We start from the raw sequence: 14,720 nt of genomic DNA, 5'->3' as shown, positions 1-14,720 counted from the left end.
GTGACCGGTAACCGGTTTTGGGCTCCGATTGGTACGATTGCTAGAAATAAAAAAAAATACCACCACCTTCCCGCCAACGAGGGAAGGTGGTGGGTCGTCATTGGGGATGGTGGTGGTCGCCGTCTATTAGGGCGGTGGTGTCAAGGTGTCAGTGATTGGTGGCAAGAGGAAAGATAGTGGTGAAATACTAAAGGCTTGGTTGTCCATTCACACTAATTGGCGATTTTGATCAATTTTGTTGGCGGTATTTAACACCCCCTCAGATATTGCAAAACGAATGAAGTAAGTTTTACCGAAACTCTAATATAATATCAAATGAAAGTTTTAGCGAGAGGAGTCATCAATGACGCAGAGTCGAGACTATGAAAATCTCAGCTAGTGGAGTTGGCATTATCAAATTCTATTGTAGCCTACAAAGGTGAAGGAAGTTTCCACGGATAATATAATCAAAGCATGCGAAGGCAATTTGACCTAATCAAGAAATCATAATAAATTTGCACCTCAATACGACAATACCTCATATATTGTTTCAATATCCTTACTAAGTTACATTATTACAAGGGTATAATAACTACTACGTAATTTAATTTTTTATTACTAAAAATTATATATAGGGAAAAACTTGACCTAAAAGAAAACTACTTAGATTTCTTATTACTAAAAATTTTAATTTGTCAAGTGACTGTCAAAGATAGACTAAATAATTTAACCAATATATTAGAGGTAGATGCGCTTAAGGGTAATTTTTATTTTTATTTTTATTTTTTATTTTTATTTTTTTTTTAATTTTAAGATTTTAAATTGAGCAAAAAAAAATTAAATGAGCAGAAAATATTTCAAGATGCACCTTGCAATCTTGCATCTATAGGTGTATATATATATATTCTTTTTAATTAAAAAAAGGATGGATCATTGTCATTATTATATAACTGTATATTAAAAACAGAATTAGTTTGAACACCTTTTTTTTTTTACGGGGAATTGGTTTGAACTTATACATGATCAAAATTCAAAATAGAGGTGCTAAACTGCTAAACATGGTCCACTTAGTTGGCCTATATAAATAAATCAAAGTTGGAAAGACCCATTCTTGTCCAAAACAAGAAATTATGGAGAACGAAAATCATGAAGCAAGAAATAAGCAAGTAATATTGAAGAATTATGTAATCAAACGTTTTCCAAAGGAATCAGACATGGAAGTGAAGACTAATAAGATTGAGCTTAAACTTCCAGAATCATGTTCTAACAATGATATTCTTGTGAAGAATCTCTACATCTCTTGTGATCCTTACATTCGAAATCTTATTAACGATGACAACAACATGCCTGCTGCCCATAGGACTCTTGTTGGATCGGTATGTAACGTTTCACCATCATCACTCACTATTGTTAATTTTTCTTATTACCTTATGAGTTTTTGTATTTTCTTTAACTTCAATATTAATATTGCAAGATGATGCATGGTATCAGATATCAACTAAGAGTTTCTCGTTATTGCATATGGTCACTTTGTTTATATATTAGATATATACTCGTGAAAAGAGAGTCTATGTTGGAGGATCCGCAGAAAAATAGAGATTTTTTTATAAGAGTTCGCTCATGAAAAGAGTTTTATAGCATGATATGTTTACTTTGTATCGATCTCTAATTAGGAGGGGCCAAAGTTTTAAAGCGTGACATGTTTACTTTGTAGCTTGTTAGAGATTTTCAGTTTCTTAGTAATTTGTTTTTAAAACAAATATTGTAGCTGTACTTAAAAAAAATTCGAGTAATTTGTTTTTAAAACACATATTGTAGCCATTGACTGGATACGCAGTGGCCAAAGTATTGGATTCCAAGCACACCAACTACAAGAAAGGCGATCTAGTATGGGGAATTACAAGGTGGGAAGAATACAGTCTTCTTTCATCATCTAACAGCCTATTCAAAATCCACCATGTTGATGTTCCTTTGTCATACTACACTGGAATTCTTGGTAATATTCTATCTTTAGTCCTATTCTAAATTGATGTGTCAAAAATACTTAATAAGGTGTTGTCGTGTTCGGAAAGGATTAAGGAGTGGGATAGGGATAGAGAATCGTACTCCGTATATGGTAACATTAGCAAACTTAATTTTTGGTTTGTGTCCGAGGAATATGAAAGTTAATCTAATGTTAAGTTCGTGGAGCCCAAGTACATCAACGGTAAAGGAGCCAAACTACATGTCATGTCAATAGCTGCCTCTAGCATCATGACTCATCCTATGAGCCTATCGGCCCACATTTACGTGACACTTGTCTTGGGATGCTTATAAATATCCAATCTACAACACTTTTGAAGACATGATATATTTATTACTCATTCTGTGTTTTAATAAGTGCTACAGTTTGACCAAACACGTATGTCGAAACACGACTTTAACCATTAATTTATCTAATTATATGTTAGTAAAATCATAGGAAATTTTATAATATGAAAGTATACATTATAACGATTCCAACAATATATTACACAATAACATTTGTTTTTATATATTAGTAAATTAATCAAGCCAAAACCATCATGTGCATAGTGAAAAAAGTCAAACTGTAACACTTATTAAAAGGGAGTACAAAGAGTTTTATATACTATCTTCGTTTCGCATTACTCGCAATAAAGAGGAGTTTTGCAGACTCTTAGGCAAAAGATCTTAAGCATGATTATTAAAAAATAAGTGCATATACTTAAGTATTAATCCAACCCAAAAAAAAAAAAAAAAAAAAAATCAACCAAAATTAAATTAAATAACCGGCCAGCACCACCTAGTAGCACCGAAACCACCCACCACCACCACCCAGGAACCTAGTGCCAGCACCACCCACAAACCCAGCGCCACCCACGAACCCAGTACCACCCACGAACACAGCACCGAACCTTGCGAACCCACTAACCCAGCAAACCCACTAACCCATGCACCGAACCCACGAAAATCCACATATCTGAAAAACCATGAGAATGGGGTTGGAGGAGGTCAGGAGGAGAGAGAAAACAAATGGGGATGAGGAAGAAGAAGAAGAAATTTGGGTTGGAGGAGGAGAGAGAAAAATAATGCGAATGAGGAAGAAGATGAAGAAATTTGATGATGAAGGAAGAGAGAGAAAGATTATGAATGAAGATGTTGAATATAGATGAAGGGGAATGAATTTGGTGGAAAGGGTGAAATTAATTAACCTTGGGGTTTAATGAGATTAGATTTGTAGTTTCATTAGGATGTTTTAAAAAACAGTAAGGGTAATTTCGTCATTTCGCACAAAAAAATTTACTAACAAAGGAAAGAAATCAATTTGTTGCAAGTAATGTGAAGCAATCATTTTTAGTAAATATTGTGAGTAATGCGAAACAGATGTACTATTTATATCAAACCATGTCTAACTATTAGAGTACGATAGGTATCCTTGAACCACCCTAAGGGTAGATAACATGCGTAGTATTTTATCACGCAAATAAGAGATGGACTATTACCAACCCTAAACACGTTCCCTAAACCAATGCCCGGAGCACGACCCCCAACCAATCCTCTTTCTCTAATTACCCCAAACCCATAAAGCTTTTGCAAATTGATAAATCATACTTGGAACGCCAAATTTCTCCTTCATTTCAAAGTTCAAACACAAACCAAACTTACCATAGTATATAAGTTCTACCTTCTACTTGGTACTATTTTACAAGTGCCTACTACCAAGAGATCAATGTATGGATATTCGAAACGTGTCAATTAAGTTATTTACAATTCCTCTTAATGTGTTTTGTACTTGCAATTAATCACATACTATGTACTTCATACTGTTAATGAGAATATTACTAATAGATTCATGTGAAAAACATAGGGATGCCTGGTATGACAGCTTATGCAGGGTTTTATGAAGTGGGATCTCCAAAGAAGGGAGATCGTGTATTTATCTCAGCAGCATCTGGTGCTGTTGGTCAGCTAGTTGGCCAATTTGCTAAGTTAGCTGGTTGCTATGTTGTTGGTACTGCTAGCACCAACCAAAAGGTTCACCTTTTAAAGAACGAATTAGGCTTTGATCAAGCTTTCAATTACAAGGAAGAAAAAGATTTGGATCTTGCCTTGAAGAGGTAGCTAGCATACATAAATATCATGCAAATCAATTGATCTATTTTAGAATTTATATAATAATTATATCATCCTAATCTTTTCTTGTTGCTTAAGTTTTTCATTAAATATAGGAAGTTAAATACAAAGAATAATGCTAAATATAATGTTACCTCTCTGAAAAACGGTTTGTGATTAGAATTTGTATCCCCTTCGACTATAATTATCAGTCATACATAGAGGTTGAGGTGATAGAGTAGTGACATCGTTTCTCACCTTAGTTCTCTATGGTCTAGGGATCAAATCTCATGGGATCATTTGAGGGAGTTTCCTTATCTCTCTCCTTAAGTGAGTTCTCTTCTTCAAACCTTACAAAAAGGCATAACATGTTCCTAACGAACTTTGCTCTCTTCTAAAACCAAACAGGTATTTTCCAGAGGGTATAGACATCTACTTCGAAAATGTTGGAGGGAAGCTGCTTGACGTTGTCCTCCTTAACATGAGACTCCATGGTAGAATCATCGCTTGCGGGATGATTTCACAGTATAACCTAGAGCAATCTGATGGTGTTCACAACTTGAGTGTGATCGTGAGTAAACGAATTCGAATGCAAGGATTTGTAGTTTCTGATTTCTATCACCTTTATCCAAAGTACCTTGAGATGATCCTTCCTTTTATCAAGGCAGGCAAGATTTCATATGTGGAAGACATTGCTCAAGGTCTAGAGGCTGCTCCTGGAGCTTTAATTGGTCTTTTCACTGGTCGCAATGTTGGAAAGCAAGTTATAGCAGTTGCTCGTGAGTGACTATTAATTCTGGAGTATGAACGATCTTTCTATGTCCCCTGATCTTTGGACGTGCAATTAAATTTACCATCTTAGAAACTGATTGTGCTAAGTCAAATATGTTTTCTTATTCTTTTTCATGTTGCTACTTTGGCCAGTATACCCTTATTATTTATTCATGTATCAATAAAACAAGTCTTCTAAGCCAAGGCAATGCACAAGTTGTTGAAAGTGCAATGACAATAACAATAACAATAACAATAACAATAATAATCCTTTTTTATATTGCAACGCGAGAGAGTTATATGCTTCCCATAGCACAAGTTAACAAACCTCAATTATTTTTAATACATAACAATTTTAAAAAAAATAAAATAAAATAATTGAAATTTTAAAAGAATATTTTAATTACATAACATTAAAAAAAAAATTAAAAGTTGAAATTGTAAAAGAATAGATCGAAAGAAATCTAACAAAACTTCACATATCATATTTACATATAAATTACATGTGATTAAAGAAAAGTGTATAAATCGTGCTAAACATCACAATGTTATAAATAAATAAGAGGAAGTGTTAATTTTTTTCTCCTATCATACTTGTATATCATTTTAAGAGAAAAATGAGAAGTTAGGGAGAGAAAGGAGTGAATTTTAAACTATACTTGCCTCATTTACCTTTGATCTTTCTCCCCACCCCATAAATGGGCATTCCTGCCAATCTAGGTACTATGAATTTTAACGATTTCTAAACGATCCACGTCCTACCGTAGTGCCCGGAGAACCGGGCTTGCTTAGCTTAGAAAGCTAGCTTACTAAGGTATACTAGTGGGTAATTCAAAATTGTACAGCATTTCAAACACTTTCCTCTACAGCTATAACTAGAGAAACAAAAGTTGCAAAGATGTGTGGAAAAAAAAAATGAGTACAAAAAAATTTTTGCAAGCAGAAACAGACTTTCATTATCCACTCCGGCTTTCTACAATGTAGTCTTGACAGTTGACAGAAATCTTACAATGGAAACGAGTATCCGCGGAGATATTTTGAGTCCACACCAGACTCTCGAACCAAGGCCACCCGTCCTGTTCGTGCAACCTGTACCATTAAAGAATAAGCAATTGAAGTCACATACTTTGTATATCAGATGTGTAATGATGACAGTAGCTACAATGTAGAAGAACATTTATCCCAGGTTTGACATTAGCAGGTATTCAGAATTTTATTTTTTTTTAAAGAAGGAATGATATGTTAAGACAAGTATGGCAACAACATTTTGGGATGGTTGACATTCGGATATATACCAAACTCAGAAAGAAGGGTGAATTGGAAATGTCCATTCCTAACGTGGCCAATAGATTCACTACTCAGTCCCTTACGGATTATAGTGAGCTAAATTAAAATGACTTCAGTTTCTTGCACTGTGTTTTCATGCAAGCAGCAGATGTTCATTGCATTTTGGATCAGGAAACAATGCACCACTCAGTCTCTGAGTCCCTCTTATCCTACCTTTGGTGAGGGCCTTTTTAAAGGCTTGATGTAATGGTATTGTTGAAACCAAAGTCAGGAAAATTAAGCAAACAACTCACTATTCAATACTTGTATATATGGCATCTATACATAGTCGAATATTTGTATATCCTACCTCACAGATACCGAAGGGTTCCAGCAATCTCTGAAGTGCAACCATCTTGTTTATATCTCCAGTGAGCTAGGAGTAAGAAGCCCAACAGTTAGAATCAGAGTTAGTAAAGTGAATAATAGTATAATGTATACGAAGCATAAACACCGCAAGATCAATCAAAATGCAATTCATTTCAGTGCATAAGCTATCATAATATAAGAGGTCAAAAAGAATGCAGTGCATCTATCCCACAAATACAGAGTTACAGTCTTACAGATGCCTCTGAGCTTACTTCTACCAGTTGTCCTTATAAGCACAAATTATTTAGGAAAAAAGAATAATGGGATAAGCACTAAAATATCTCCCCAATAGTTACCTCAAGTGTTATGGTATGACTAGATACATCAACAGCTTTTGCTCTAAAAATGCTGGCAATGTCAAGGACCTCACGGCGTGCAGCAGTATTCACAGCTACCTTTATCAACATCAACTCCCGCTCAGCAAAAGGTAAATGGGTGAGATCTCTAACCTGAATCAGAAATCATATCCCAATTAATGACTTAAAACTGATACACCTCAGGATTTCATTACTTCACGACAGAATGAGAAATTGAGACAAACAGTGGTAATTAACCAATACATGTTGGAGTGATCCCAATACCATATAACAGTTATAGTTTCCAGATTTGATTTTAAGTAGTTAAAAAGGTTTGCCCCATCTCCCTGCTACAACATGTCTTAATTTTTTCCTGTAACCTTCCATTACATTAAGGGCCTTTAAGATGGAGAAGATATAATAATGATTGTAGTGGACTAATTAAACATCTCCCTGATTTTTTGTTCTCAACTTCTTATTAGAAGGGTAACACTGAATGATCTTTCTCCTATCAACGGAAAAGAAATTTCCTGTTATAGAAGATGAATCAAACAATTGTGTATATAGCTTGAGATCAAAGTTTAACAAACACCAGCACACTTTTTATGATATACATTTCTCCACCAGCTATTCTTTTTATTTTACTTTTCTACCACTAACTATTTGTATGAGTATAATTACAACAAGAACTATAACACCCATGATAAGAACAATTCACAATGAAAACCCAACAAATTCTGTTCATGTTCTCAACTGCATATAATAGCAAGACACCAATAAATTAAAGTTACAAATGTTACAACCACCAACCAAAAGAAGCAGGCCAACTAAATAAACACCCTCACCTCATGAATATCAACCAGCTTGTAAATTTGCTGCACCAGTTTGCTGATTGATTCATCTGTACCAGGTACAACAGTAGTAATGCGAGATAGACCCTCACCTTCCGCACGACCCACGGCTAAACTCTGATAACAAGGACCAAAAGGCAATCAAATATGCTAGTAGCTTCATAATCTATTGCATCTTCATGATAGAGAGTAAGAATTCACTACAAACCTGGATGTTATAACCCCTTCGAGCAAAAACCCCTGTGACAACATTAAGGACCCCAGGTTTGTCATTGACAAGCATCGATAGAGTGTGTGAACGCATCCCACTCGTCTGAATAAACATAGCCAAACATAAGATGACTCCAAGCAGCATCACTCACATACTACTGAGAAGAATGTAGTTATAATTCATAACCCACTCAAAAAGATAACAAGTAGTACTTTTCCACTCTTATCTGCTTTCATATCTTTTAGATGATTCTTAATTTACTATTTCATAGCACTAAGCATAAAATGACACATGAAATTGCATCATACACCACCAAACTGACTGTCAGAAATGTAAAATATAGTTAGTTTGATAAACTATAGAGCATATGTACAAATATGGGTAGATTGCTATAAGGCTTAAATGGAATTAAATCATGAGAAGAGTCAATGTCTCTTACAGCATATTTGGATAGCTATCATGGAAGGAAAGGGAGGTGGAGGGAGAGAAGGCGTGAGCTTGCATCTTCTTTTAAGTCTTTCCAACATTGGAAGAATTGGTTTTTTATAAGGGGGGAAAATACGGGTCCCTCCAATTCCATTCTTACTCCCTCAAGTCATATCCAGAAAGGGAAATGAATTCCCTTACTTTCTCTTCCCTCACTATGCCTTTATAGGCCCTATTCAAACACTGTTATACATTGTACAACTACACTTAATTATATTATGCAAACTCCAATTCTACTTTATTATTTACAATGGAGCAAAGAAAATATTACATAAAACCATCTCTTTGCATCTCTATAAACCCTATAGTTCTAACAGATTCTTACTTAGACCTTTCATAGAATTATTGCAGCATTTTCTCAACAAAAGGAGCTAAATCACATTAATCTTTGGTAGTTTCAAAATGTTTTCCTTTTCTAAATACCATTCAAGTCAAATGCTGTTGTCCTTCACTTTTATTACCCAACAGCTATCACAAAATGCCTCTTTTGTTAGAGATCACCATCACCTCCATAATTTTTTTAGTTACTCATCCATTTTACTCAATTCATTCATTCCAGTTCAGGGTGTCATTCACTTTTCTGCAAGTCAATGCCAAATTAGCTTAGAGTGAAGCAAATCTCTAAGGAGGAGGATTTTGCTCAAGCTGTAAATCATCATGACAACAACATAACTAATGCAACTCAAGTGACCAGAAACCCCAGAAATTAAGCAATATAAATGAGCAGTAATCTTTCTGGGAGATAAAAAGAAGGTTGCTTACATCTTCATCATTCAAAACACCCCAGTGAGCATCAAGGACTTGAGGAACTGCAAATCCATCAAAAGGTTCTACAGGATAAACATCACCCTGGATATAGAAAAGATAAAGAATATCAAAACAATGGACTTTCATTAGTATAATCTTTTGAAAATCAATGAGAAAAGCAGACAGGATATTTTGCAATACAACACAACCACAACAATGCCACAAACAATTCCATGAATTTACAGAGGTCAAGACATGTAGCCTATACCATGACAAAGCTTAGAACGACAAAGAGGCTTTTTTTGGGAAGCCTGCAGTGAAACATATTCAAGGGGAAAACAGATCAAGGAGAATATCTAACCATAGTAATCCTAGCAGTCAAAAATCAAAGTGAAGATATTTGGACCAAGATGAGGAACATATACTGTAACACAATTATAATTCTCCTGCAGCAATTGATGGTGTCTATGAATTTTGGAACTACAAATCACATTCAGAAAGGTATAAGTCAAGAAGAGACAAAAAGGTTCAATGTGTAGCTGGATAATATGTTTCTTTGGCACAAAACAGATTAATCATGATCCTGGTGGCCATTTTATTTTAACTTAATTCAATAAGTCAATGCAAACCCCTGCCTAACAAATTGGGTACCCAGGTCAATTCAATAAGTCAATGCAAACCCCAGGTCAATGTGTACCCAGGATCACACCTTATGCTAGCTTCTAGGACTTTCATCACTTACTGCATCACTTAATGCACCCCTGCCTAACAAATTGGGCTGATCTGTGATCCCAGATTAAGAGATATAGGACAGATCCACTTCAAATATCTAGATAATTCAAAATCTTGGTTGTCCATAAGAGAGAGAAAGTTGAAGATATTGAAATCCATACAATATGTTCCTTCCATCTTTCTTACTCCCTCCATTTCAAAGTTTTTGTCCTCATTTTATTTTTAGGGATGTTTCAAAATGATTGCCCTAGTTACTCACCCTTTCTATGAGTTCAATAATTGAATGCACAATTTTGCTAATATATATTCTTGTTAGTTCTTTTGTTCTTCATTAATATGGGTGAAAGTCAGGTAGTCAACTAGGACAAACACTCTCATTTGGAAGGATTACTGTTTCCTCTTAATATTTCATTCCTGGGATTGGATACTTTGTTCTATAACAACATACGTAAGTAAAATAAAATAATAATAAAAAAGTCTTCGAAATCAACTCAAAAGATGTTTCTCCAGCTAATCAGCAGGCAACAGTTCATTGTAGGATTTAGACACATTATCCTGGCAGCATAGCATTAGTGACTTAAGTAAAAGAGAGCATAGCTACTGAGATTACAACAGTAAATAGTCTGAAAACTAAAAAACTATGACCGCATAAAAATGATTAGTATTCAGTTGCCTGATATAATAAGTGAGAGCAGTGAACAGTCAAGAAACACACCTCCACAGTTGAATTTGACGATCCATCATCAGGTGCTTGTCTTGAGACTCCAGAAAGAGCATCCACAGACACAGTTTCTTCAAGATCAGGATAAGAAGCAGCAGAAAAACGCCAGAAAGGAGCAGACTCTCCCAATTTTTCCCTTCTAAGAGCGATCTATTTTAAAGGAAATTCACAGCATATTAAAAAATGTTTAAAGCATAATCCAAGGGAAAAGATACAAAATTTCTAGCTATGACAGTGACCTATGTTGTATAACGTAGAATTTGAAAGAATCAAAATAGACCTTTCCAGTACGAGCAATCTCTTTGATTCCAAACTTGACAAGATTTCTTAGCACTGCAACCAACTTGCCTGGGTCTCCAGTGACCTGCATTTTCCACTTGCTTAGTAATGATTTGTTGAACATATAATCCAAAAAAATACAGCTCAAAGGTCAGAATGTCAAGAGCTAGTTAGACGACTATGTTCTAATGATTTTCATGTAAGGAATTATTACACAATTGTAAATGGATAACAGGATGCACAAACAATACTAAGCATCAGATGTAATTTCTTATTCCTCGAAGTTATGACACCACATTCAGCCAAAAAAAACCAACAGTGTATGCAGTCTGTGCACCACATATGGTCATCCACCCAATGCTGAATTTGGTAATGATACCTTAAAAGGCGCCACAATTCTTGGATAATCTTTTTTCATTTTTACAACATATTACCTCTCAGAGGCTCAGGCTGTTATTTGAACATACATAGTACATAAGAATGATCAAAGATACATTCCTTCAATCTAAAAATTAAGAGTAAAATAAAATGATTTGAACTAACAGAAATGATCAGAACAAGTAAAACAATTTCAAAAAAAGAAAAAAAAAAAAAAAGATCAGAACAAGTAGAACAGTCATGATTAAAATGCTCTTCTCCCCCCCCCCCCCTTCCCTTCCCCCAAACAATTTTTTTTTTTTTTTAATAGGTGCATAGGACGTCATCATTAGACAAATGAAGTAGCCAGTGAAAAATGCATATAAAGCATTTAATCCATATAAAATTTTTAGACACCTGTACAAGTACAATATACATAGTTTCAATTATCATTAAGTTAACATTGCTTGCACAATATTTCCAATTATCACCTCCATTGTTAGATTTTCTTCTGATATGTCCACAATTTTGGCACGGAAGATGTCCACCAACCACATCAACTGCAGTAAAACAAGGAAACAACAAAAGTTTAATTAATAAGATAAATTAGTAAAAGTGGCTATAGAAAAATAGAGCACAGTTCACTGAGAAGAAAGACGGACAGCAGATAAGACGCAGAAAATTGTCCCATAAAATTTAGCAAGAACTAATCAGGGTCACCTGGTAGTCTAACAAAATTCACTACTCTCCAAAGTTGGGTACTGATACATATACAAAGTGCCATTAAGTACCTCAGCTCGGTTATTCTGATTGGCTCTGACTTTTACAAGCATTAATTCACGTTCTACTTGTGGCTCCTTGGATATATCTTCAACCTACATATAAAAGGACTTCAGATAGATTCCAAAAGAAAGTCGGTGACGTAAATCAATTCACAGTAGTCATTACTCATTATCTGAAAGAAAGACAACCTTCAAAACATTTACAAGTTTCTGAAGCTGTTCCATCACTTGCTGCAACACCTTATCAGTTCCAGTGACAACAACAGTGAAAAGAGCTTTGTCTTTGTTCAACCCAACAGCAAGGGATTCAATATTATAACCCCTTCTAGCAAAGACCCCTGCTATTCGATTTATCATTCCACTTTCATCCCCAACAAATACTGATATTGTGTGCCTCCTCGACCTTTGAAATACACAAAAACATAAATTATTGTTCATCACTCATGTCAGTCCAAATACAATTACTCATGTGACGTATAAAAGTCATATTACTCACATACCAAAATCTGATAATACAATATTTCTACATGCAAACATTAGACTTTAAAAACAGATAACAAAGCTTTTGAATCCTTGAGGAAACAGAACAAAAAGAATACCAACGATGAACTATGTCAAGGTTGATCAAAATGCAGTTAATATATGCACTCTAAATCACCTTTAAATTCATTTCCACACATCAAAATCAAGACTATATATTATATTATTATCAAAAACCATAATAATTGCAAGCAGATAACTTCTATTGCAGAAAGCCTCAAAGTCATAGAACTAATGAATTCTGCTCGATAATTAAAAGATTTTGAAAGTAATATTCCCTTAATCTTCATGTGACCAAAGCCCCAAATCTTAAACCAAGTTGCACTCTATTATCCCCAAATTTCCTTGATGCTATTAGGTAACAGTAACATGCAATGATCAGTTGAAATCACAACCTATGTTACTCCAACTCGACCTAGCGAGGTTATAACACAGGTACATGTCCAAGGGTCAAAAGCCACCACCTTACAAAAAATTCGCAGGAATCCAGTCCAAAATGAATAATTTAAGTTTATACCCATGTCCAAGTTTAGAGTATCTGACACGAGTACTTAATCGAATTAAGAAGTTGGAAAAATAATTTAACATAGACCTCAAGCATGTCAAATTTCTTATACTCTCTTAAGCCACCTTGAAATGCAGCAAAATACCCAAATCAAAAAATTTCCCAGATTAATGATCAATTAATTTACCATTTGCAATACAATTTACAAGAATTATAAGGGGCAATTTCACATTGATTAAAAAAACTCAAAGCAAAAGGGCAAGCTCATATCAGAAAGAAATGAAAACATATTAATGATTAAAAAAAATGGCATACTTTGATCGAGAGGAGGGAGAAGATCCATTGAAGGAAAAATTACTCTCACTGCCCATCTGATCAACATTGGTAGCAGATACCACCATTTCATCAAACTCCAAGTTCTTCCATTTTCTCGGATTAAACCCCAAATTCAAATTCTGGGATTTGAAAGAGAAAGCATGGGAATCCTTACATTCCTGCTTAAACCCATTTTTTAAAGAGCAAAATAAACTGGTTGAAGGGTGAGTTGACAAGGCCGCCATGATTGAAATCTTGAAGCTCGGCTATATTGGTTTGAAGAGTTGAAGACAGTTTATACGTAACGTTTATTGTTCAAAGTTTTTTTTTTCTTTTTTTTTTTTTTGGTTGAAGAAATGTGGTTTTTTGAAGTGGTTTTGGAAATTTTGTTTATTATTGTTTTGCAGGGGTTTTGCCATTTTGGACCATTGAAGAATTTATTTGGCTGGATTGTTGTGTAATTAAAGCCCAATTATCCAAAAAAAGAAAAACCCAATTGTCCCATAAAAAGAAAATAGGAAAGGTGAAAAGCCCAAGTAATCAAGTATGATTTCTAACAATATCCAACCTTTTTTACGGTTAATCTTTGGTAAAATTGGCATCAACAGTTGACTCGTGAATAATCAGAACTTTTTATGTGCACGCGGGTATATTTCAAGGATGATTTTTTTATTATTTGCTTTTTTTTTTCTCATTTAAAATTTAAAAATAAACAGAAATATATTAAATACGGAAAAAATATCCTTAAGTGTACCTTATCCCGAGTGTGTGTGTATATATAATATGAATAATAGCTTGGGCGTATTCATTACCTCTAACTTTGAGTAATTACGAATACACCACCAAACTCAATGGGTTGTAACGCGTATCATTAATGACACCGCTAGCCAGTTATCCAACACAGACGGAGAATTTTTAATATTCTCTCCATTTCTATTTAGTTGACACGGTTTAACCGACGGAGTTGGCCTTTTTACTCCTTATCGACTTTAATATTTATACTAGGTAAAAATCGGTAGTGGGATGATTTTTTACTATAATTAATGGGGTTTGGAGATCATTATTTTTGTTGGTGGGAGTTGAAAATTTTAATTGTTTCCGTATAAGTGAGATTCATAACAAGTGAGAGAATATATGAAAAAAAAATAGTGGGGCCATTTCCTTATAAGAGAATTGTATTAGAGACGGAAAGAGTATTTTTTTTTCCCTTTCCATTAACCTTATTACCTTTAACTAACCTATTAGCCTTTGTTTACCCTATTTAACCGCCCCCTCTTCTCCCTTTTCTCAATTCTCTTCTTTATCCTCTTTTAGGGTTTTAGTTTTTGGAAATAGTCTCA

General features: G+C 34.5%; 2 protein-coding genes across 2 annotated transcripts; one reads left to right on the top strand and one right to left on the bottom strand.

The window, feature by feature from the left end:
- The first annotated feature begins 955 nt into the window (after positions 1-955).
- Positions 956-5,163, top strand: LOC110717879 (2-alkenal reductase (NADP(+)-dependent)-like). The gene is made up of 4 exons (XM_021896663.1): positions 956-1,355; positions 1,798-1,975; positions 3,848-4,097; positions 4,501-5,163. Exons 1-4 carry the CDS (start codon positions 1,110-1,112, stop codon positions 4,877-4,879), a joined length of 1,053 nt encoding a protein of 350 aa, XP_021752355.1. The 5' UTR covers positions 956-1,109; the 3' UTR covers positions 4,880-5,163.
- Positions 5,164-5,488: 325 nt separating this feature from the next.
- LOC110717632 (acetolactate synthase small subunit 2, chloroplastic-like) lies at positions 5,489-14,036 on the bottom strand. Its single transcript, XM_021896379.1, has 12 exons — positions 13,381-14,036; positions 12,210-12,423; positions 12,030-12,113; positions 11,730-11,798; positions 10,883-10,966; positions 10,597-10,752; positions 9,165-9,251; positions 7,914-8,018; positions 7,700-7,822; positions 6,855-7,007; positions 6,500-6,565; positions 5,489-5,952 (listed from the first exon to the last, which is right to left on the bottom strand). Exons 1-12 carry the CDS (start codon positions 13,623-13,625, stop codon positions 5,869-5,871), a joined length of 1,470 nt encoding a protein of 489 aa, XP_021752071.1. The 5' UTR covers positions 13,626-14,036; the 3' UTR covers positions 5,489-5,868.
- Positions 14,037-14,720: the final 684 nt, after the last annotated feature.

Source organism: Chenopodium quinoa, unplaced genomic scaffold, assembly GCF_001683475.1.
Source record: "Chenopodium quinoa cultivar QQ74 unplaced genomic scaffold, ASM168347v1, whole genome shotgun sequence".
Taxonomy (NCBI): domain Eukaryota; kingdom Viridiplantae; phylum Streptophyta; class Magnoliopsida; order Caryophyllales; family Amaranthaceae; genus Chenopodium; species Chenopodium quinoa.
This window is presented reverse-complemented; position numbering and strand designations above follow the sequence as displayed.

Excerpts from the sequence above, each read along its gene's own strand:
- LOC110717879 (XM_021896663.1), top strand. The coding sequence starts at position 1,110 with ATGGAGAACGAAAATCATGAAGCAAGAAATAAGCAAGTAATATTGAAG. Across the intron at positions 1,356-1,797 it reads ATAGGACTCTTGTTGGATCG|CCATTGACTGGATACGCAGT; the intron begins GTATGTAACGTT and ends CACATATTGTAG. Across the intron at positions 4,098-4,500 it reads TTGGATCTTGCCTTGAAGAG|GTATTTTCCAGAGGGTATAG; the intron begins GTAGCTAGCATA and ends AAAACCAAACAG.
- LOC110717632 (XM_021896379.1), bottom strand. The coding sequence starts at position 13,625 with ATGGCGGCCTTGTCAACTCACCCTTCAACCAGTTTATTTTGCTCTTTA. Across the intron at positions 11,799-12,029 it reads ATCAGAATAACCGAGCTGAG|TTGATGTGGTTGGTGGACAT; the intron begins GTACTTAATGGC and ends GTTTTACTGCAG. Across the intron at positions 10,753-10,882 it reads AGATTGCTCGTACTGGAAAG|ATCGCTCTTAGAAGGGAAAA; the intron begins GTCTATTTTGAT and ends CCTTTAAAATAG.